Consider the following 24,374-nt stretch of genomic DNA (forward strand, 5'->3'; position numbering starts at 1 on the left):
TTTTTGCCTGAATGGGAAAGATCTGTAATCCTGAAAGGTTTCAAAAGAAATGGAACTCGTCTAGGTGAAATTAGAAACAAAGACGCTTTAGGACTGATCCTGGAAAGAAAAGCAAAAATGTCTTTAAATATTTTGATTTAAGAAACATGCCCAACCAATCTTTCTGTTGGGGCCAAGTTGTAATTCCTACCTAAAAATCTGAGGAAAACAGCTTTGGACAGTTAAAACAAGGATTTAGAGGATAGATTAATCTTTGATTCTTAACAGAAGGGACTGAACACTTGTGCAGACAGTTCTTGACTATAGCCAAGAGTTTATACACTGAGAAGGCAGGAACTGCCTAAAAATCCCTCTGACTTGCCCAAGCTGAAGCAGTGGTAGGTACATGCAGCAAAAATTCTGAAGTCTGCTTTTGCTCTCTTCAGTGTTACAAAATCAATATGATGTGATTATTTCATTAGAAGTTTGCATCACTTCAGAAGAGGAGGATTTAATCAATGATTTTAAACAATTTTTTCAGAGTTGTGTAGAAAACAAAACATTTCAAATCCTTTTAAACTGAGTCTTAGTTACTTTCTTAATTTTCTCTATAGATAAGCCAGGTTAAGGGTACAGGTATCCAAATCTAGTAACAGTGCCATACTTATGAGAACACCAACAAACACCACAAAACTCCATATTCATAATTTACAATTCATAAAAACACCCAACATTTTTATTGCAATTGCAAAGAATTCATCTGTTGTCAGGCTGGAATTGTGAAACACAGGGTTTGGAATGGTAATTCTCAAAAATTAAGGCACAACTCTACAAGACAGAATTTTTATTATTATTTCAAGAGTATCACTAGACTACAGGTAGAAGACTTGCAACGCTACTGTGTAATTATTACCGTGTAATACTTGCTGCTGTACATATATATAGAAAAAATAGATCTCAATAGTAAACACTAGAAGATACTAAATACAAGAAGTCAAATTAAGGAAGCAAAATATTTCCCTGAAATGCAAAACAGCAGAGGATGAGTAGTTTCTGTAAGAAAACATGTATCTCACATGAAAAAATTCATACAGAAACCAACAAAATGCATATAGGACACAAAACAGCAAAGCTGTAAGGATGATGAACATATATCAAATCCAGGCAATGAAAGGTTTCAGTACAAAACCACAATATACACTATTTGTATCATTCAAGTCCTGAACATTGAGCAGTCCTGTTTCTTCCTATTTATCTGATAAATGATAATCTTAGGACTTTTCACACCATATAAGGTGTCAAACTTTTTATGAAAGCTTCGGGAACGTATCTTGTCAATAATTAATTTTTCCTAGTGATTCTTCGTTTGCAGGGTAGTGCAGAAGGCCACCACTGGGCGCTGGGACCTGTGTTGTGAGCATTGTTCTGCATGTCGCAATCCCATGACCCAGAAAGGCCTGCAACACTGACAGTGGCTTTCTGCTTACAGCCCTATATATTCAAGCATCCCGCAGACAGAACAGGTACAGCAGTGAAGTGTGTTCAACAATGGAAAATAATAATTGGAAGGTCACAAAGAGAACGATCACACAGAAGGCTTTTAAAATGTAGGAAATATCGCCAGATTCAGAAAATGCAGGAGGAGAAGGGAACAGACCTTTAAAGAATACAACCAAAAAAGGGTGTAAGCTCTGAAACTTAATACGCTTACACCAAATTGTAAAAGAAGCAAATACAGTAAAAAAATCTATTAAATTGCCATTTTATATGGCAATTGTATTTTGTCTGAGCTTCCCACTAACACTGAGCGTGTAGTATTGGCTGCATTGGTCTACTACTTTCCAATTTCATCAACACAAGAAAATAACATTAAATCATTCTTAATGAAATTAACATACTAGTTCAGTGGACTTGGTCTCTATTATGATTAGATGTTATTATGTGCCTGTCAAAGGATTTATTTTTGACTCACTCCACTTTGCGTGATGCTAAAGATGCACTGTTTGGCTGTATCATACTAGAAAATGTAACATGAATGTGTTTTGTTAATCAAGAAATAATTTCAAAACTGTTTGTTTTTACTAGGTGTCTCAAGACATTGATTGCCACCTCTGTGTCACACCCCCATAGAAATCACATAAGTGTATTAGTGAATTAGAAAATGTTTTTCTTCCTTAGAACATTCAGATTGATAATACCCAGAACAGCCATAGTGGATAACTGCAGGGAATGTTACAGGGAACTGTGAGTGACCTTGCATTGGAAATTATGCAGTTAGTTACAAAACCACTGATGACAAGCTACCTGAGATTTGGGACTACTAAGGATATATTAATTGACTAATTAATAAAATACTGTATAAGCATTAGCAGTTTCATTAATTAGCTGCTACAACTTTCGTTCGTTTAGTACTTATTCAGTAACATGAAATCTGATATAGGCAATTCAAATTTTTTCTTAATATCACAAACTTCATAAAACTTTAAAACCTCATGAAGTGCTCACTGAATTGCATACAGAAAATTATAAAACTGCAAAAAGAGAAGACAGGTGAAGAAAAAGCGTGTATTTTCCCACTTGGCAGGCTTAATGGAAACACGAATTAATTGATATGCCTAAATGCATTCTAAAACTGTTTTCTGAAATATGCATACAGTTCCAACAACTATCTTGGGGTTTTCTTATGAGCATGTTAAAGCTTTTTAATAAGGGTAATATGTGCTGGTGGCCTATACTTCTTATTTACTACTTAAAGAACTTAAAAAAAAAAAAAGGTCTAATTAATCAGTATCTTTACTGCTCCATTTAAAAATCAAGGTTTTTTGCAATACTGCCATGATAAGAATACATACTACATCTTTGACAATACTTATGGTGAATGGAAGACACCATTCTTTTTGGGGCTGTTTCTCCCAATACCTTTTCTTGCTGCCTTTTACAGAACCATAGTGTCATTTAGGTTGGAAAAGACCTTTAAGATCATCAAGTCCAATCATAAACCTAACACTGCCAAGTCCCACTAAACCACGTCCCTAAGCACAACATCTACACATCTTTTAAATACCCCCAGGGATGGTGAATCAACCACCTCCCTGGGCAGCCTGTTCCAGTGCTTGACAACCCTGCCAGTTAAGAAATTTTTCCTAATATCCAATCTAAACCTCCCCTGGCGCAACCTGAGGCCATTTCCTCTTGTCCTATCACTTGGTACTTGGGAAAAGAGACCAACACCCACCTCACTACAACCTCCTTTCAGGTATTTTCAGAGACTCAGGTCTCCCCTGAGTCTCCATTTTTCCAGGCTAAACAACCCCAGTTCCCCCAGCTGTTCCTCATTAGACTTGTGCTCTAGACTCTTCACCAGTTTCATTGCCCTTCTGGCACAGGAGAGTCTGTCTTAATATCTGGCCATAGCTTAATCAAAGGAATAGAAGGACAATATCCCAAACTCTGTATTTCTGCCAGGGTTAAAAATAAAGCTGAGAAAATGGCTGCAGGCCCCAGCTAGTTCACATGTCTCCACTGAAAGGATGTTATGTTTGTCATAGCCTTCCTCTCCTACAATACAGTTAAACACCTGTGCATATCGGATTGATGAAGTGTCACATTCATGAAATTCACATGGAATTAGTCTTTTGGTGAAGGTGCCAAGTGAGGAATGCAAAGAACGGTAATAGCTATTGGTGGTGCTTTTTCAAGAGATTTTTTTTTTTTATGTTAAAAAAAACTGCCCCCAGGTCATGAGTATTTAACTTCCTCTTCAGCCAAACTCTGCACACAAAGTATTCCTGCAGTGATGGCCAAGACACTCACTTTCAAGAAATGCTGGGGGGACGCTGACCCTCACATTTCTCCAGCAGTGCACCCCAAATCACAGGCCTCATGCACAAGCATGACCTTCATTTCACTTTGTTACAGACAAAAGAACTAAACAGTGAACAGCGATTCCCCCAGTTACATGTTGATACTGTAGGTAAATATTTTTAGGATTTTCCATAAGTCTTCAGGGTTTCTTTTGTGTTTGCTTTATATTTCCCTAAAACAATGTTGTCTTTTGTCTAATTTTACTCCGGCTTTAATTATGAAAAACAAAAATACATAGAAGAAGAGAGATGTAATTTTCAGACCTCCTGCAGGCCGGTATCAGAATCCTCTGTTTAAAGGAGAACATCATATTTCTCAAAATCCTTACAAAGAAAATGTAAAAGGCTAAGGGAAGAAGTATCAACTGAGTATTTAAAAAAACAACAGTGTCAAGAGTCAGTGAAATAATACAAAAAGAATCGAACTCTGAATTTCTGAAGGTATTTTCTACCTACTTCATTTCAAGAAAAATTAATGCGAGACTAACGTGCCTAGAATCGTTAAAGACACCAAAATCGATCAACTTCAGAAGGAAGAAGCAGGAGTGAAGAAATGACAGACTGGAACTGCATACAAATAATAACATGGCTTCATAGTTACTGACAAGTGGGAAAGACATTCGATCCTAGATCAGTATTTTAACAAATAAAGCACGACAGTGACATCACTTGGTGTCCTAAGCGTGCTCTTTCACACTACAGGTGCAATTAAGTACTTCAAAGCCTAAATGTCCCCTCATGGGGAACATTTACCTGCCCAGTGTCAGCCTGAAATTATGCCTGCTTAGACTGCATGGCTTGCAGTCCCCCTCCCATAGGGACGGGAGTTGAAGGAGAAGAGGATGTAGCATACAATGTGATCTCAATGTTTGTATTTTTCCTGTTCTGTGAACTGTCATCACAGGCCCTTGCGACATCTTCTGGTTCTTTAAGTATATACTTGTTTAATCAAGTTGCTAGTGTTGACTTCTGAAGTGCTAAATCAATTGCTGATTACCAAGTGTTTCTATGATCATGCGTTAATCACTAAAGGAAAAGCACAGCCAACAACCTATAAGACAGGAAAGCCATTTAGGCCCATCTGGCAAATGTTGAGGAAGTATAAACAGCAAGCAAACAACCAAACACAAAAAGGAAAGCATAAGATAAGAAAATCCAAGGTACTATTTAAGCATAAACAGAAGCAACTTTATAACCATCTGTAGTTGGCTTGTGAAACTGAACATTTCTTTACAAATTACTGTGACGCCAGTTAATCGCGCGTGTAATTTTATCATATCAGGTATCAAATATAAGGGCTTAAACTTTCCATTGATCATTAAAAAATCCCTCCCCAGGCCCCAGCACACAGCATTTACAGCAAACTACTCTGATAGAGTTATAGCTGTATCAAATCAACTAAATATAAATAAATCTAATTATGTTTAAAAAAAGCTTCAGGAAGTTCTAGTATGGCACTGGCACCTCTTTATAATTCAATAACGTGGATATGAGAGCTATGAAAAAACCTAAACTTTACAGTTTCATAAAACTGCTTTAAATCATGGGAATGATTACGTTATGTTCATGGCATGTAACAACAAGAATAACTGCAGGGAAGCAAGTTTTCCCCCATCTAACCAGAAGTGCTTCGGAAGTGACTCAGATGAGGTATTATTCTCCATGCTGGATATTCTGCTTCATTTATGTAAGCAATTTTGTTTCAGTGTTTAATAAAATACTATCAGCAGATTTGGAAATGTTACTCTGACAAAACGATCACGAGACAGAACCACTATTTTTCTTTGCTAATTTTGAAGAAATAGAGCAGTAGTGGTACAGATATTTTTAACAAAATGGTACTTCTAAGTTTTAAGTTTAAATTAAAAAAACAACTAACAACTTTTTAAAAAATGAAGTCTTTTTTTGTCACAGATTATGTAGAAATAGAGGAAAACATTCTTTGCACTGCTTCTGCTTTATACTAATAGGAGTTGAAATTTGGCGAAGTAATGCTTGCAAATATAGTTGATTTGAATTAAAAGCATATTGCAAACTGTAACAGGCAATCAATTGTCTTATGAATTCTTTGTACTTTTCTTCTTTCATACATATTTGTTGCTCACATAGAAGAGCACCTACGTATTGACAAATCATATCCACTGCTATTCCAAGCAAACTGTCCTAAAAATATTTATGCTTCCTCTTCCCTGCACTGAAAAGTCACTTCATAACCTCACTATCCCATTCCTTCATTTATTTTCAACCTAGTTGTTGAATTCACACATACTTACTCTTACGCTAGCACAATTAAGAGCTTTGATTTACAACGTACATAACCTAGTTTAAAACAGGCCTACTTGAACAATGTCTCTTGGTAAGGTACAAAAGTTGACAGTGTTTGGTGAATATAGTCATATTCCTAGATTGAGAAAGACATTTACCTAAAACTCAGAAATTGTGACAGGAAGTGTTTGTGTGGTTTCTTTTTTTAAAGATTAAGTAGTAAATAAAGCAATAAAATATGTGAAAAACTAATAGCTGTAGTGATTTATTAAAATTAATATTTTAATATTAATATACACAATTATTGTGCAGTTTTGTTGTCACATAAGTTATATTTAAGCAATATGCATATCCATGTCCAATAGTAATTAACAATAAAACACCATCTAGGGAGAGAATACGAATAGCTGGCTGTAATGGTTTTAGCTGGGATAGAGTTAGTTTTCTTCACTGCAGCTGGCATCGTGCTGTGCTTTGGACTTAGTATGAAGACAATGTTGGTAACACACTGATGTTTTGGCTGTTGCTGGGCAGTGCTTGTACTAGGCAAGGACTCTTCCAGCTTCCCATGCTCTGCCGGGTGCACAAGAAGCTGGGAGGGGAGGGGGCACAGCCAAGAGAGCGGATTCAAACTGGCCAAAGGGATATTCCATATCATGTAACGTCATGCCCAGTATGTTACCTGGGGGGAGCTGGCCAGGGGACGGAAGGAGCAATCGTGGCTCAGGGCCAGGCAGCGTCAGTTGGCAGGTGGTGAGCGGTTTTTATTATATTATCATTATTGTTATTATCATAATCATTATTATAATTATTTTATTGTAATTATTGAACTGTTCTTATCTCAACCCACACCTTTTTTTTTTTTTGTGCTTTTGCTTTTCCGATTCTCTCCCCCATCCCACAGGGGTGGGGGGAGTGAGCGAGCGGCTGCATGGTGTTTAGTTGCCAACTGAGGCTGAACCACGACACTGGCAAATTTACAAATTTAGACCATAACTCATTTATAAGGAATCAGACACCACTGTCTTAAAAGAAAAAATAAAGTGCACTACACATGGTACAGGAAATATTCTGGTCATTGTTGATACTTCAATTTTTTTGCTAAATGCAATTACCAAGTTCTTCACTAATTTAAATGGAAGAGAAATGCATCTATCACAAGAGACTTAAGCGCCTGTCTAGTTGAATTCAAAGATACATTTAGTTATTATATTTGTAAATAAAAACAAACTAGCTGCCATCCTGATTAAGGAAAACGATTAAGGAATTGACTAAATTGATTTTAAATCTAGCATTAAAGTTTATTACCTTTCTCTGGATACTTCATAAGTGAGAAGACATCCATAATTTACAATTTTCACTGCAGGAGTTATGCAGTATTTATAATTTATGGTGCTCTCTCCTCTAAATAGATTTCAGTAAAATGAAATGACAGTGCCTCATGGGAACAACCATCTAATCAATAGCAAGGGGATGTATAGACACTACTGAAAAATTGTCATCACCACTATAAACATACTTGTACATTGCCCAAGTTTCAAAACACCCATTTAAAGTGAAATGATGTACACCCAGGGCAGGAAGAAGGTGGCCCAAAATGCACAGCTTAAAACTAGTCTTTTTCTAAGATTTTGCTATACGTACATTGAGAAATTTTTATTTCGTTACCTAATGCTGTACAGATAAAATATGCTTGTAAGGAGATGGGAGTCACTAGGATCAGTCTGCAACGCAACCTGCATTTTTAGAGGTCCTGCCTAGATGTAAGTAACTGTCAGTCATTTAAAAATGCTTTTGTCATGATCATCTATAGGAACTGCAGAAAGCGTTAGAAATTTCCAATGAGGAGGAACCTGCACTTGCTCCTTTTTACCTACCCACGCAATGTCAGTTCCTGAGACCCAATGACTCCTTTGAAAGGCAGAAAATTTTGTAGAACTCATTTAGAAAATGTCAGTTGTAAATGACAATATGCCTGTGACAGAAAGTTCCCAGAAAAATCCGAAGTACCATTTGTGACCCAGATTAAGTGACAAACAGAGCTCTTCATTCCTACATGTCTACTAGAAGGAGCATTTACTGTCTTTAGGGAGCAACAAATGTGTATGACGGGAGGATTAAAGAACCACAATTTGAGAGATTACAATTTGCACTTTTGTCAGCTTGTCACAATCCTACTGTTACTTCAATACTGCATTTCAACAGATCTGTTACATGATCACTGTATGTTAATCATAATCACTGAACACAGCATAGATGCTAATAATTATCGTAACACAAACGATTATAAATTTAGAGTAACTTCACATGTAAGAGTTAAGTTCATGTACTTACTGGAGATGCATGTACTTGTGTTATTCTTAACTGGTTTTCCAAATCTTGAACTTTATTTTTCAGTTCTGTGTTTTCAGTTTCTAATTCTTGAATCTACAAAGGAAGTGGTTATTGCAACAGCTATTGGGATATTAATTCACTTCAGCAACAGAATCCACTAAAAGTAAGTTTTATCTGAGATCTGGTGATTTATAAGTTTTTAACAAGTTATCTGATTAAAAAAAAATAATTAAACTTGAATTTCTGTATCTTCCATATTCCAACCTTTAATTTCTCTTTAATGACCTTGCAAGAGGGCAAAAAAAAAATACTGTTTCACAGTTATCAGGTCTTTTTTCAGTTTTAATTTTTAGTATCTGTTGCAATTCTCAGCAATCTAAGACTAATGTTGGAAATTATGCTGTCACAGAAGCAGATAACACAAATACAGTAGCATAGTTTTTTATATCTTTTTAAAAATATAGTTTGGAACTTACTCTTTTCTGTAAACCTGCAATTTGTTTCCTTGTTTCAACATCTTTTCCTCCAGATTCCAGAAATTTCCTGTAAGCCAAGTCAAATGCTTGACCAATTGTTAAAGTTATCTCTTCTGCCTTTACATAAAACAGAAGACTGAAATTAGCATGGTAAGAATATTTTATATAATTATTTTCATTTCAGATGACCACAAAATACATTATACCATGTATAATGATCAAAGGGTTTGCTTCATCCATCACAAAATCTACACTACAAAGGAGCATGGCAAACACACTTCAGCAAAATACCCTGACAGAAAGCACTCTGAATACAACTTAAAAATACTTCAGATAAAGAACAGAGACCCAACAGGCAGAACACAATTAGCAGAACACAATTTTTAGTATAAGTTATGCCTCTAATTTCCATAAATACAGATAGCATGGTGCAGTATGTCCTTTTCTAATGATTTCTGAAGCAAATACAGGCTTTTCTGTCATTATATAGTCTTAATTTTGCCGGATTAATGTTTTCATGACAATGGATGCTTTGACCTCTATTGCTTTTAAATTTATTTTCAACACTTATTTGTAGAAGTCCTATAAAATCTGACAGCATAGTGCAGATAAATTTATTTACCTGCACAAGTATTTGGTTACAAAAATCCAACCAAACAGAATTTGCATTTGTATGTACAAAATATAATAATTTAGTAGTTCTATGCTGATTCGCATCATATGTTATGATGTGTGTATACAATCCGTACAGAAAATCTACTTTAAAAGTAACAGAAGTAAAAATAAGTGTACAAGAATTTGACAGAGCACACCAAGGTTTCAGAAAAAAATGAAGACTTAAAAGAGGCACCAATAAAAGGTGAACATACGGATATTCCATTTGCCTTAGAACTTTAGTAGAGAAAGTAAACACAGTAATAACTTTTTTTTTAAACTACTTGGCAGAGGAACAACAAAAAAAAAATCGGAAAAATACATTAATCTGGCTAGACCTAAACTAGAATTTTCTCTTCTTCATTGAAATGAAAACCTGAAATTGCCTGTTTCTCATGAAAGCAGAGCATTCTGCTTAATGCCAAGAACATCTTTCCTTCACTACCTGTAAGAACATGAAGGGCTGGATGCACAGAAGTGGTACAGAATGTGATGGTCCCAGCCCTTTATCTGTCAGTGCAACAATAAAGACATTCAGTAGAGGTGTGTGAAGACCTGAGTTCTACAGGAACGGGGAATTAACCTCTCTATCTTTTTACTGTGAGAAAAAAACATGTCCACCTTTATTAAAAAACAACCAACCAACCCAAGAAATTTTAACCAAATTAGACTGAATTAGACCAAAAAAAGCTAAATTAGGACTGCTTTAGAGAATAACTCTTTATCATAGTAAAAGGAAAGTGTAAGGGACACTAGAAGTATGCAGTCCTATGTTCTTGGAAGGATGAAGGTTGGCTGAAAGGACAGATACCAACTAAGGTGAGATCATTTGAAATCTGAGGGTACTAATGAAGAAAAGTGAAATTGAGGAAAGTAGTACAGTAAGTAGAATACCAGAGTAGGGAGAAGAAAAGGTGCATTGGTTTAGAATATTAATGCAATTAGTGTGCAAAGACTGCAAGGGCAATTTAGAATTATGGGAATGTGTGAGACACACTGGATAGAAATTTAAAGAGAAATGAACAGGTATGTATAGCAATTCTGAACAATATCTATTGAAGGCACTGGAGCAATGTGAGTGAACAACAAAATCACCATAAACACTGTGAAGTAACAGGGTGCCACATAACTGCATATCATTAGAAATGAATATGCATCTTTTTCTAAAAAAATATATTACTTCCTTAATATTTCCTTTGTATGATATCTCACCTACTTCAGAACAAATCAAAAAGAGAACCCGAAATATCCATTTTTGGTATTGATTTCAGTGTTTCTATTTGTTAATTACTTTCTGCCAGGGTAAACACATGACCCTGTTTCCGCTAGACACCATTTTCTTCATTTCCCATCCGAAAGTATTATTTTTTTTCCTGCTATTGCACATTTTTGAACAGTTGCCCTACCCTTGCTCAGACACAAGAGAATGTCAGTGGTTGGTGCAATGAATACTCTGGTAGTGCATCATGGCATTAATGAACTTGAGAGATGTGGTGGGGGGACGGGCAGACAAGAGGGAACCTTGATGTAAAATAACCAATTAAAAAAAAGTCTGAGGAAGAGGGGCTGAAGCAGATACATCAGCAGAAAAGCCTGTGAGTGTATATCAGCCACAGGATTGCAGCAATCTCCGCAAAACATCTGTGCAAACATTTCAAGCTTGGTGGGATGCAGTCTGTTCTCTGAGAGTATTGCAGATGGCTGGCCTAGGATATCGAGCTGGGTAGTAAGAAAAATTGTCCCAGAAAACCACCACAGATCAATGAAGAGAAAGGCTCACATTTAATTTAATGCATCTAAGTTACAATACACATTAGTGGCATGGAAGATTATATCAAAGTGATTCCAATTAAAAGGCAGGCTATCTGCCTTTATTAACCACTCCTGTATTACTTCAAAGCAGACCAAAGTCTGTAACAGTCACCCAAATCCTTTTCAAGCGCCTTGCATACTTACACACTTTTCACTGTCAAATACATAGCACAGATGCTTATTTGATTCTGAGTCTTTGCATATGAAAGTAAATATTCTCTTGTCAGTTTTATCATCAGCACAAAATGATATCCTATGGAGTTGACAGTTGTGCTGCACTTCCTGCAAACAAAGAGAAAGATTTTCAAGAAATTACTATACTTGCACAAAAAGCACAAAGTAAATCTTTGGATTTCCTCACGTACTTAAGAGCAGGCAAGTTGCACTAACATTTCTGAATGTCTCTCATTGTATGTGAGAGCACCCACAAATGGCCTTTAAGTCTAACAGAAGTTAGCAAACTCGTCTCCTAACAAATGTTCCCATTTTTACTGAATGTAAGCAGGAAGTTTTTATTTGGACAGCATTTGTCTGGAAGTATTTATTTGGACAGTAATTTTTGTTCTAGAAAATTGGTTTTATTGTTGCTTTGTGTCCCTGTGCAATTTATTTAGGGACTGATTATGTAAAATACTCTCTTCTTTTTCCAGGTGCACACCATCTTCAGATTTCATCATCTCCCAGGGTTTGTTAAAATGGTTTTACTGAAATAGGCCCTTACCTTTCTATCTTAAATATAGAAAACAGAAATAAAATGACTTTGTTATCTAAGTACAGGGGCACAGAGGAATAAATTAGACATCTAAATAATTGCTTACTTAAGGTGTAACATAAACAGCTTTTAAACATTATTATTATTTGCATATTTTCGATACTGTATTACACTTTCCATTAAAAAAACATGTTCCAGCTATTAAGAAGTTGCAGTGGTAATGCTCTTCAGCTGAGAGAGCTTACCAACACTGAAATAAACTATCTCAACTATTTTTTTTGTTGTTTTTCTTCAACAAATCTCCTCTTGGTATTTTATTTTATTTGGCTTATTACATGGGAAAGCAGTATTTGCTTTAAAGGAAAATATGCAGTTTAGATGTAGACTATTATCTATTATAAAAAAGAAAGTTTCTGCGAAGCACCAGGGTTCCCAGATTGCTATAAGCACATAAACAAGGGCATGCCCCTCTGCACATAACCGTTTATCAAAAAATGTACCGTCTGGGCAATCTTTTCCCCTTGCCCCAAATCTCTCACATTTAATCTCTTTCTGTTGTAGGTCCTTTACAGTTACATGTAACAACGCCTGCTTGTTCTGGCTTTTTTAGGTTGTTAGATCCATAACACTACTTTATATCATTTAAGGACAGAACCCTCTTTTCTCCTCCTTTTTTGAGCACCAAGCATAGAATCAAGTTCTGATAGATGAGCAGGCCTCCTCTTCCTACCACAATTAATAGTCATCACATGAATAAAAATTATATTCCTCTGCAACAATATTGAAGTGATTTGTTTCAAAAACATGTGGAAAAAATTGTAATCAGCGATGATAAATGGAATATAAGTAATCTCCTAAAGCATCTATAAAGTGTGCAAAAAGAAAAACTTCTTTTACATTTAGATGTAGCTTTAAGAAATGTAGCGGGGGAGATAAAGAGGCTACTCACAGTTGATTACCATTTGAGTTGTAATAACAACTTTGCTAAGAGATTAGAATGTTCCTGTTCCCCCAGGAACTTCCGTCCCACAGCTTTCTGTTAATCTCTGCAGGAAGAGTAACATATTTTGGCATTTAAAACTATTATTTTAGAACAGTTTTTGCCAGGATATGGGTTTGGTACCCCTCTCTGCCCTATGACGCAAGGAAGATGGAAAAACTGCAATTAAAGTTGACATGGATATTTCTTTGTCCCCTCTGCTTATGAACTATTGAATTGTGGTGGTATCAAAAGTCTGAAGCAAAGATGGGTTGCCAGTAGATATAGCCTTGAACTAAAGCTACCTCTTCTCAAAAGACAGTATCGCTGCCTGAATGGTAACAATTACTTCAGAATTAAGAAGCAGTAACTAACAGTTCAATTCCAACATTCAGCATATGTATAAAAGATTGAAGAGCACTCAGATGTTAAGAATTGCTGACTATTGAATAAATACTTTTTAGCTTGATTTATCCCATTACTCCTCTTTGAAGTCTGTGAGGAGGATGTTTTGCTTACTATGTCACCCCTTCCAAAATACCAGAGCAAACAAAGGACCAGAAAACCCATCCATGGGATGACTCAATGGATTTAACTGCTGAAAAAGGCAGGAATTGTCATGCTGTGCCAGATGAAGAAGCTACAATAGTGTTTACGGCCTGCTACTTGCAGTTTACAGAGGGGTAGGTAACCACCTGATAAACATAAGCATTCCAGGGAGGTGGGATACCATTAAAAAAAAAAATTTAAAAACACAAGTCAAAAAATGAACAGGTTAAGGAAAGAGAGGTGCAATTCGAAAGCAGCAGCACCAAGAATGAGTCACTGCAAACGAACTGTCTCCTCATTCCCCTACAAACACCTACATGTGGGCACCTACACAATGGTGACCAATTGGAAATATCTTTATCATATACAGTGTTGACATTTATTTACCAAGAGCTTTAATCTTCCTCAGCATTTAAAATTTCTCATATGAAAGGATTAAAAAAATTAAAGCCCGCATTAGCTACAGTCCATGTTTTGGAGTATCATGTACGGGAAGATGTCACCCATGTGTTGTAACAAGAAATGGTATTTTTAGAAGAATTTTCCAACAACAGAATGGCTTTCATTACAATATTTTTTTAAAATATAAAACAATAAAAACAGTTAAAACAATAATTACTAGTTTATCACCATAAACATAGAAGTCTCTTACCTTTGTTTTTGGATCTAGAATTTTTACACCGTAGATTGAGATTTGTAACTCAACTTTGGGAGTCTTCTGGCCTTCAGATTTCTTTATGTGTCTTGCAAACTACAAGATGAAAAATACAACAGCAATCACATTAATACTAACATTTCTTTCTTAATTATTTTTTTGTTACTTCTCATTTCCTCTCAACTCCTTCCACCTGAAGTTGTTTCCTTCCTTCTTCAAAAAACTCTTATAAACATCGCCATCTATTCCCAAAGTCACAGCTGGGCACAGAACAGCATTTCTGACTGCACATTACAGAATATTCCTATAATTCAAGAAAAAATATTTTTAAATTACTTAGCTGGTTCTCTTGAAACTTTTATGTGCTGTTTATGCACTTAATTTAAGCTTTTGCATGTGATTTCTATGAGAACAGTAGAAACATGAACATTTTCAGTTTGTCAGCTGCTTCACTGTTGAGCACTGAACATCATTATGTTTTCCACATCCCTCTATTTCTACACTCACTTCTGAACACACACACACACACACTCACTCACTCTGCATGTACTTTCCTGTACATTCCTCTAAGGAAATCAGTTCTTTTAAACAGTTTCAGGGTGAAAGCACTACAGCTGTCAACATCTAAGAAACATTTAGTCTCTTCTATCATATTATCAGGATTTATTTGCTAACAGTTCACTAGATGATAGCTAGAGAACATTTTATATGACTGGGTCAGGTAATGTGTCTTATTCAATACATTTTCCATCCTTTTATATCTTCTTTTCTGGCTGCTAGATCTGACTTGTCTTTCTCTCATGAACACCGCATGTAAAATAAGCAGAGTATCTAAAATTTGCTACTGCATGGCAGTTAAACATCATGAAGAGTTTGGGTAACTTTCCTAGTAAGGATACGGAATTGCTCAGTATTCTGCTCTGTTACCAGCCCTTTTCCTCTCAAGCCTTTGGCAGCCTGGAACGGTACTTTCAAATGCATCATAAGGATGATGACTCACTGAAGGCCAGAGGAGTTGGAGTGTCTGCTTCACAGCTATATGTTCAAACACATTGTCCTCAGACTTGCTCCCACTCAGGTATAATAAAGCACATAATTCACCATCAGTACAAATAAACTATATAAAAAGTGAGCGAGGACAATGACTTTTAGTGGCATAAAGAGTCTAGGACGTCAACAAGAGTGTTAACCTATCTTAAAAAGGATTAGGCCTGGAAGACAGAAGCCTGAATTACCTTGTGATTGTGAAGTATTTGGCTGTAGTCAACTGATACCTGCCCCATAAGCACCTAAACACCTGATTTTAATTATTTCAGTGATAGTAGAACATTTGGGTTTTTGCTCTGTCCCTACTCCCATGCCAGCTCATCAAAAATCAAGCAAATCTAACATAACTTCTAGTTCTGCGTCTCTTCAGTATCAGGTATATAGCTCTTGCAATATACACATCCTTCTCCTGTCCTCCTATTTATCTTCAAGCCAATTTCTCACACATTTAGAGTATACATTTAATACTGTTTAGTGACTATCCCCATCTCTGAATTTTAATTAAGGTGCATCATTCTCATACACAATTATTTTGAAAAAAAAAATTTAAAAAACCTAATCACTGGTTTGCAGGCATTTTGGCTAACAACACATCTTGACTGTCCAGGATAATTCAAATTTGCTACAGGAAAAAATTATTTTTTCTTTTAAAAAAATCACTAAATAATCCCCCCCCAATCTGACTTTAATTTTATACTACCAGTTTAACCTGTTTAATTCTTAAGTCTCTGTTTTAAAAAATAGGAAGATAGGCCAATCAATGTTTTATTAGCACAGTTTTTTTCCCCCAGGATGAATATAAAACTTTAATTATCTTTCAGATAATTTTCATACATTTACTCAATGCACCCACTCTGCCAGCTCTCCTTTCTGATTTGTAATTTGATTATGCCCTTTCATTGGATAAAACTTTGAGAACATATGTGGTCCCTTTTCAGAGTACAACAGGGCTTTGCACTTGGCTCACTTTGCTACACATTAAATGGAATGACCACAAAAACCACAGATCACCTGGACAGTTTGGGCATCTCAGTTTCCAATGTACTTTACAGTGCACAGAAACATACCTATGCAAAAGATAATCCCGGGGCACACCTTTATTTAGAACAGCCTTGACCTTGAGTGAGCCTGGCTTTTTGAAAATGTCCCTTTATAAACAAGATAAGTACAAGTACTTCTGTGCAGTAATGAAGAGGAGGCATAAATAATATTTGATTTTACAGAGTTAGAGCCATAGCGTATGTTAAGAAGGATGATGAAATGCTTGGTTTTCCAACTGTAATCATCACATCAGAGTCCTAACCAACAGCTACAACATGAAAACTTCTTAAAATAAGTAGATCTAAATAACTTGCACAAGTTTCAGAACAGCTGGCCAAAGTTTGCTCCAAGTAGTCAAGAAGTCTTACGACACTGAGGAAGTTCCAGAAGACAACTCTGTGCCAATACTAAGAAGAAAAAGGGTAAACAAAGTGACCCTACCACATCTCCACTCTCAAAAGGCATAAATTAAGTTCAATTCAAGTGAGATTAAATTGACCAATATAGGTTTTACAAAAAGTGCAGCTTGTCAAAATAGACAAAGCATTTGACTGAGGTTTGCATGCCATTATATTTAGGAAACGAAGCAACATGAAGAAAGTATTAGTTAAGTTAGTTACATTAGTCTCCAGATGCAGTTATAAACAGGAAATTGTCATTGGGAAGATATGTTTCTAATGCATTCCAGCAGGGTTTATTTCTGAAGCATGACATTATTGAACAATGACCAGGAGGAAAGTAATTACTGATAAAATCTGCAGGCAGAAAAAAATAGGAAGAAAAAGTGGTGAGAGAAGTAACTAATGGTCAGAAATCTAAAAATCATTCCAGAAGAAGCTTGCAGATCACAAAGGCTGACGGAGGGGCAAATAACACAGAGAATACCTCACCAACCTGAACACCACAGACTGCCTGCATGCAAACAAACCACTTCTGTTGCTGTACCAATTTTGCAAACCATACATATGGGAGCAAACTTTCTTTCCTGGGAGACTGCCCTGTGAAGATGGAATTATAAATCTTGGTGTCATGGCTTTCTGCAAACCGTGGACTCTTCTCATCAAGCTACAAACAAGAAGACTAATGCCATCATGGATATTTTAAAAAGATCCTTAAGACGACAACGACGGCTGTACTGCATCAGCTGCTTCTGAGAAACTGCTTAAATTTTATGTTCTGAGGTTTTCAAATGAAGAAGGATGTTGACGAAATGGAGAAAAATCACAGGACATTTGCAAAAGTGAGCAGAGAACTGGAAACCCACTTTATAAGAAACTCCATCGAATCAAGAACAAGCCAATGGTTAAAGAAAAACATAAAAGACTCTTCACACAGACGTCCAGAGAGACAAACAAGCTTTTATATCAAAGGTTTACTGAGATACAGTGACTGAAAAGTGCACGTAGATAAACTCAGAAAATCTGGTGCAGTTACTTTCTTAATGCTTTTCCTGCCCACTCCCTGTTCTGTGTGATAACAGATAACACAGAGATACTGATCAGTAATTTCTTTCGTATCTGACCTTCTCTAGCCAAGCTCAACCACCTCCCAAACGCGTGCAGGGTTTGAACAGCAGATCCTAACACTTAGTCATGTATCAGCCAATCCGCTTTTTTTCATCTCTCTATTCATTCTACTCATTGCTTCTACCTAAAGAGGACCCTGATGGACCTCAGGACAGGGGAGATTTACAAACATTACTTTCTCCTGTCAGCAGACATTTGAAACAAAGTAATATTTGTAGCTCACACAGCAAGAAGATTATTTAAGAGGGTAAAAATCTGTAGCCTCCCATTGGCATCAAAATGGACAATGATATAAAATTATAATGAATCACAGCATGGCTTGGGAAGAGATAAAATGGGCCAAATTCTTAAGCTGTTAGTGTATACATATATTATTCTCAAGCAAGACACCCAGGTTTGGCCCAATAATAATATGAGCAGCTCAGTGGGATGGGCTAACTTTTCTTTAACTGCCTTAGCAGTAACATCGTATTTTCCTTGAATCTTTCAGGGAAAGCAACAGATACAAACAAATGTATTTTCTGTGGTTTAATTTAGCTTTAAAAATAAAGAAGAAAAAACTTCCCTATATCTTGTCTTTTATTACAGTAGCAGGGAAAATTGCAAGCTTTGAAACTTTTATTAAAATCACATTTGAAATGCTTACGCATTAAGTCTTACCAAGCTGCAATCAGAGGATTCATCAGCAAAAATAATATGGGGGTGGGGTGGGGCTGTTTTAAAAACAGCCAGGAGCTTTAAAGAAATAATAGTTTAAAAAAATTCTATCAAAATCAATTTAAGCTATGCAAATCAAAACTATGTGCTTTTATTTAGTTTTTATACCTAACTGCACAATTCAAGAGTTTATTTTAAAACAACCTTGAAACATCAAAATGTACATGTGTTTGTGATTTGGGTGCTAATCTTCAGCCCAGGGAATAGATGTTCAACTCCATTTTACACAGGCTTCCAGTGAGATACCAGAAATTGCACTTCATGCAGACACCTTACAAGATGTCTGTCTGAGGGCAACATAGTTGTCTAAGCTGAGACATGGTTTTATACCTGGCTTTGGGAAGATGCTTTTCCTCTTTTTTCCATAACAACATTCATTATATAGAAAGATGCCTCAAAAAAACCACAAACCCAAGCCCCTATTTCTTTTGCAGTGACTACATATAATCTTTTTGGTCATGTTATGGCCCAAACTCTCATGCACTTGTTACGTGGGTATAATGAAATTATGACCTGTGAAAAATAGCTGTAAAGAAGAAGAAGAAAAGGATGGAAAGGCTACAGATAGGCAAACTTGAAACCCTCAATAATCAGCTAGGTAGGGAAAATCTGTCTCAGATATCCATTTCTAGGGAACATATTGTATTTTATTTTCCAAACACACGCTGGACTGAGAGGAAGGCTACTGCTTGATTAACCACAGCATAGAAGACAATGCAGTACAGTTTATTTTCCATCTCTCATTCTCTGAAAGTTTGTTTTGTTTCAGTTTTTTTGGGTTGTTTTGGGTTTTTTTGGGGGGTGGGGGGCATTGGGGGTTTTTTGTTGTTGTTTGGGGGGCGATTTTTCGATTATTTGGTGGTTTCAGGGGTTTGCTGGGGTTTTGGTGGTGGTTTTTTTTGTTTGGTTTTGTTTTGTTGTGATTTTCTGAGAGAGGGTAAACACGTATTCTCTTTTTCAAGTCCTCTCATCTGATCTGCTTTGGTCTTCAGGCTGTCCCTGGACGGTCCCTAACCACACATTTTGCTTTCTCCAGGACTTCAAAGAGAACAGTCATGGCTGTAAGGCTTGACTGGAAACCTCCTTATCCCAATATTAAAAGGTTTTCTGTATTCCACCCTCCTCTCTACTTTCAACAACAAATTAAACTCAGCTTTAACTAAAAAAGGGAGCTCAGAACAATATCCACTGATAGTCCTTTAAGGGCAGCAGCAAAACAGCATCACAACACGTGTGGAGGTGTGTGGAAGAGCACTCTTCACTTTGTGTACCCTTATGGGTCAAGGAGCTGATGAACAATATTTCAAGTGGCTTCAAAGGGATTAAATCTATTTACATTATCTCTGGTCATCTCTGCTTACAGAAGAAAAGAGGAGCAGAAAAGGAGAGTGAGTTGGAATTTGAGTAAGAGAACAGCCTTAAGTTTAGTCCTCACAAAAACATCCTTTTTAAGACTGTATAAAGAACAGCCCTGAACTCATGTGTTTACTTTTGGTTTCTCCCTAACACCCCTCCACCGTTTTCTTACTAGTGATCTAGTTATGCTGATCTTTCCACCTGTTCTACCCTTTGGCAACCCTTTAAGTACTTTTTGAGAAGCACCAAATTCATTCCTACAGTCTGATTTGGGAGTTATACCCTTCATTAATCAAGGGAAGTAATCATTTCACCTTATAAATTAAAACGTGATTTGACAACATATACACATTTGAACAATGTAGGCATGTTCTGATACAACATCTTGGTACCGTTTTCCTTAGTTTTTATTTCATTTGTGAAATTACTTTGACTAGAAAGCTAGAAGGAAAATTATTTTTGTAACAAACTATGAGAACAGTTCACCTTATCTTAGAAATAAAAATACATGTTTGAAAACATTTGTGTCCAACTTCCTTCTTTCTCCTGCAGTATATCTCCAAGAAATTTGAAAACACGAAGGGAAATCCCAACTAGATAAAACCAAGTGGACCACCCTCTAGAAAAATTAAATAGAGATGCTTGAGGAAACTGTATATTCAAAGTGCAGCTGACCCAGCAAAACTGTCAAGTGTTTAGAAAATGTACCAGTAGTATTTGGGATAAAACAAGTACACTGAAGCGTCAAGAAAAATTTCCTCCAAGTTACTGTACTTTACTGTAGAACATCAGCTCCACCTGCTGGTAAAATTAAGTTCATGGAATGGCATGCTACAGTTTTGTTTGGTAAATGAAGTCTTTGTGCTGTACGAGTTAAGAGCTTTTGATCTAAGGAAGTAAAAAGCCATATATCAAATGTCTACTCTGACACAGTTTGATGACATGACGGCTTAAGAAAAATAGTTTACAGCGACAGTATTTCATGGTCTATATATCACTATAAGCACGTGACTTCAAAAGGATATTAGTGCGATGCATGCCAGTCGTAAAAATAGCTCCAAATATTAAGTCAGCTGTTTTTCTGCTAGCTATTAATTTTCATTAAAAACAAATTAGGTCTAACAACTTTGTGATTAAAAGCAAATCCATATAATAATAAAAAAACCCACCCCATAGCATCATAAGCGGCATATCTTTCAAAACCTCTCCTATTCCAAAAAGCCACTATATATGTTTTCTTTCAATAAGACATTGCTTTTCAAGATGTTTTCACTGGTTTAAAATGTTTAATTAACATTTTCTAAAAACAAGCTAGAGATGTGTGGTTCGTAATAAAATCCAGCAACAGAGTCACAGAATCACAGACTGGTAGGGGTTGGAAGGGACCTCTGGAGATCATCTTGTCCAACCTCCCTGCTTGAGCAGGGACACCTAGAGCAGGGGGCACAGGACTGGGTAACTCCAGGCTTCTCTTCAAAGAATTCAGATGCATAACATAAATCAATGTTGAAATGAGTATTCAAATAATTAAGGATTGTTCCAAACATTAAAAAACCCCTCTTTATTGCTCTCTGAATTCTGTTCCAAGATTTTTCAAGTTTTTCCAAAAGTTATCTTTAATTTGTGATTCTTCTAATAAACCTGTGATCATATAATATTCCATGTAATACTTGACATCTAAGGTCCAAACGTCCAAGCTTGAAGAAAATAGTGTAATTCTGGCAGGAACAATTCAGACACACATCTCCAAGACAGTTTATTTAGGGAACACATGTAAAAAGTTATACTCTAATGATACCACATAAAAAAAAAATTCTACTTTTAAATTTTAGTCCTAGGCTGACAATTTTTTTCCAAAGAAAATAAAATAGTTATGGGTCTTCCTACACTTCAGAGAACGGTTATGTGAAATCCTTTTTGGACCTGCTTTCACAGCAAACTGTTTTAAGGTACCAAGCCATACAATCTAACCCACCAAAAGCGATCAGTGACAGCCCAGGTTAGCCTGGAGTTCCACCAGTGAGACAGTGACACTTAGCAGCTGTTTTACTTAGGAGTTGTCTGATAAAACATCATTAAAATAGAATCAAGACTTCTCTATAGCAGGATATTATCTTGACAGATTTCTGCACAGAATTAACTTTGCTTAGGGTAATGCAATTTTATAAACACAAAGCATCTAACATAACAGGCTTCACTCCAGTATTATCTGTAAACTGCACGAGAAGCATGCAAACCCATACATTTTGTTTCCACTGGTAGAATGTTGCAATGGTTAAAAAAAGGGTCATATTTACATTAGCCTAAAACACTTGAAAACAGCTAGGCGATAATGTCTCTGATGAACCGCAGCAGAGTAAATCTTTTTGGCATAAAACGTTCTAAGAATTGACTAAGCTCATGTTTAAAGGCAGCTGTACTATTTTGGTAGAGCAAAAATAATGGCAAAAGAACTTCTGTTTCAATACCTTAACACAGTTACTGATCTAATCAATCTTGTAAAGATGTCTCATGGGAAACCTCAGCCTTAAAAGCTGAGCTACATTAACACTGTTTCATGCCTTCTTTCTTCCTTTTTTTTTAATTATAGTAATAACACAGAATCAAGTTTTTCAGTATTGATTCCCAAAATTTTCTGTCCATTTCTGAGGAACTTCTGTTTAAATGAATACTGAAAACCCTACAAAAAAGTTACAGAAAGTACAATAGCAGGCAGAACAAATTTTACATCTAAATAAACTAATGCTCCAATAGCTCTAAGCAGCTAAGCATGAAACAGTGCAATTCCCCTGCAACGTGACTTAGCAGACAAATCAAATCAGCATTCCCTGCCATGACTCACAGCATTTGAAGAGCTTTAGGCATATTAGCTGTCATTCAAACAGTCAAGTCAAAGCCATGTTATCAGTTAGCAACCCTCCACAAGTCAATAGCTAGTAAGTGGTAATGCATTAAGGCTAAAACCAAAGAACATTAGCATACCAGGAACACACCTCATTTTCTTGTCTCTCTGGTCATTGCATTAGGATGCTTTCCAGCTGTCTACTAAACCCCTCAGTACTCAAGAACATATAACCAAGAAGAAATTGTAAACATATGATTTTTGTGTTTTTGATCGGTGTTTGTGCACACAGACGTTATTCAATGAAACATGAAGATCTAGAGGACAAGGCAGCCATGTCCCTTATCATAAACAGTTTTATACTGGTTTGTAAACTCTATTCTATCACTACAGCTCTATTTCCAGATATATCACCAACTAGCACAGCTGGAGGGTGAACGACATTCACGACAGTGTCATAAACCTTCACCTCCAGTCAAACAGTTTACATGGGTCAGACACATTAGCTTCAGATGAAGAGCAGTCAGGGACAGCCAGTACCCATGGAGCTATCACAGCCCATTTACGGTGCGGTTTGACATTCTTATTCCTGTTCTCTGGCACCAACAGCTTACCTTAAGTGGGTGGGTACTCTGTGTTTTGCAGTAAGGGGCAACTTACCTAACTGGGGCTCATAGGAAGCCCTGCACAGCCCAGAGAAATGCAGGGCAAGCGTTTCTAAAGTCATTAGTTATTTGGTCAAGAAAGGGTTAATTTTCTTAAATTCTCTGACAACACATTTGGAGTGCCATAATTAGAGGCATTCAATAGCCATAAAGTGAAGATGGCAGCTAAAACAAACTGGTGCTTCCTAAGTTAGGATTAATGAAGTCCTGAAGTTTCCAAACAACAATCATTATCCATTAAGGTAACAAACTTTACATTATAAATGTGTAATCTAGGAGACAACTAACTATACATACAACAGAACATTTGATAATATGGACACCAACAGGGAAGTGCCTCCACACCAGTGAAGAGATTAGTAAAAGTGACTACTTCTAGAACCAATGAATTTACCTAAAAACACTTACAAAATGTGTTACCTGTGAAAACACATTAAGAATACATTCCATTTGTATTTCATTAAAATGTTTTCTTACCTTTAATTTTCTGACAGCATCTCTTACAACTTCTGTGCCTTTGGGCTGCTCCACTTCTGTACTGCCAAGAAACTGAAAAGATTGTAATTTGTGAGAAATAAGTTACGCATTAGAAGGCATAATTGACTCATGTAATCTTGTATTCCAATTATTTCCAAGTAACGCTTTGGAAAGAAAATAATTTCAATAGCTGATAAATAAACCTTCATGTAGCTATTTTTAATCAAGAGAATAACATGAATTAAATTCTAATTAGACAAAAGAGTTATCAAAAGCAGCTTTTAAAAAGCATTTTATCTTAATCCTATACAAGTGTGTAAATTAGAGGTTAAGCACCTTTTTCCACTGGGAAATTGTCATTTTGGTAATATACCACCTTTCGAAAATAACAAAAAAATGAAAACAAAACCCAACCCTGATGAAAG

At 36.2% G+C, this 24,374-nt stretch overlaps 1 protein-coding gene across 9 annotated transcripts in view; it reads right to left on the reverse strand.

Moving 5' to 3' along the window:
* The window catches only part of GULP1 (GULP PTB domain containing engulfment adaptor 1), a 152,939-nt gene that overhangs the window by 19,349 nt on the left and 109,216 nt on the right, over positions 1-24,374 (reverse strand). For all 9 annotated transcript variants that reach the window (XM_075093968.1, XM_075093969.1, XM_075093962.1 and 6 more), the window contains 5 exons: positions 23,950-24,021; positions 14,276-14,374; positions 11,528-11,665; positions 8,918-9,034; positions 8,442-8,534 (listed from right to left, as the gene is read on the reverse strand). In XM_075093968.1, the coding sequence (XP_074950069.1) occupies positions 8,442-8,534; positions 8,918-9,034; positions 11,528-11,665; positions 14,276-14,374; positions 23,950-24,021 (519 nt within the window). The remainder of the gene's footprint in view (positions 1-8,441; positions 8,535-8,917; positions 9,035-11,527; positions 11,666-14,275; positions 14,375-23,949; positions 24,022-24,374) is intronic.

Source organism: Phalacrocorax aristotelis, chromosome 5 (genome assembly GCF_949628215.1).
Source record: "Phalacrocorax aristotelis chromosome 5, bGulAri2.1, whole genome shotgun sequence".
Classification (NCBI taxonomy): Eukaryota; Metazoa; Chordata; class Aves; order Suliformes; family Phalacrocoracidae; genus Phalacrocorax; species Phalacrocorax aristotelis.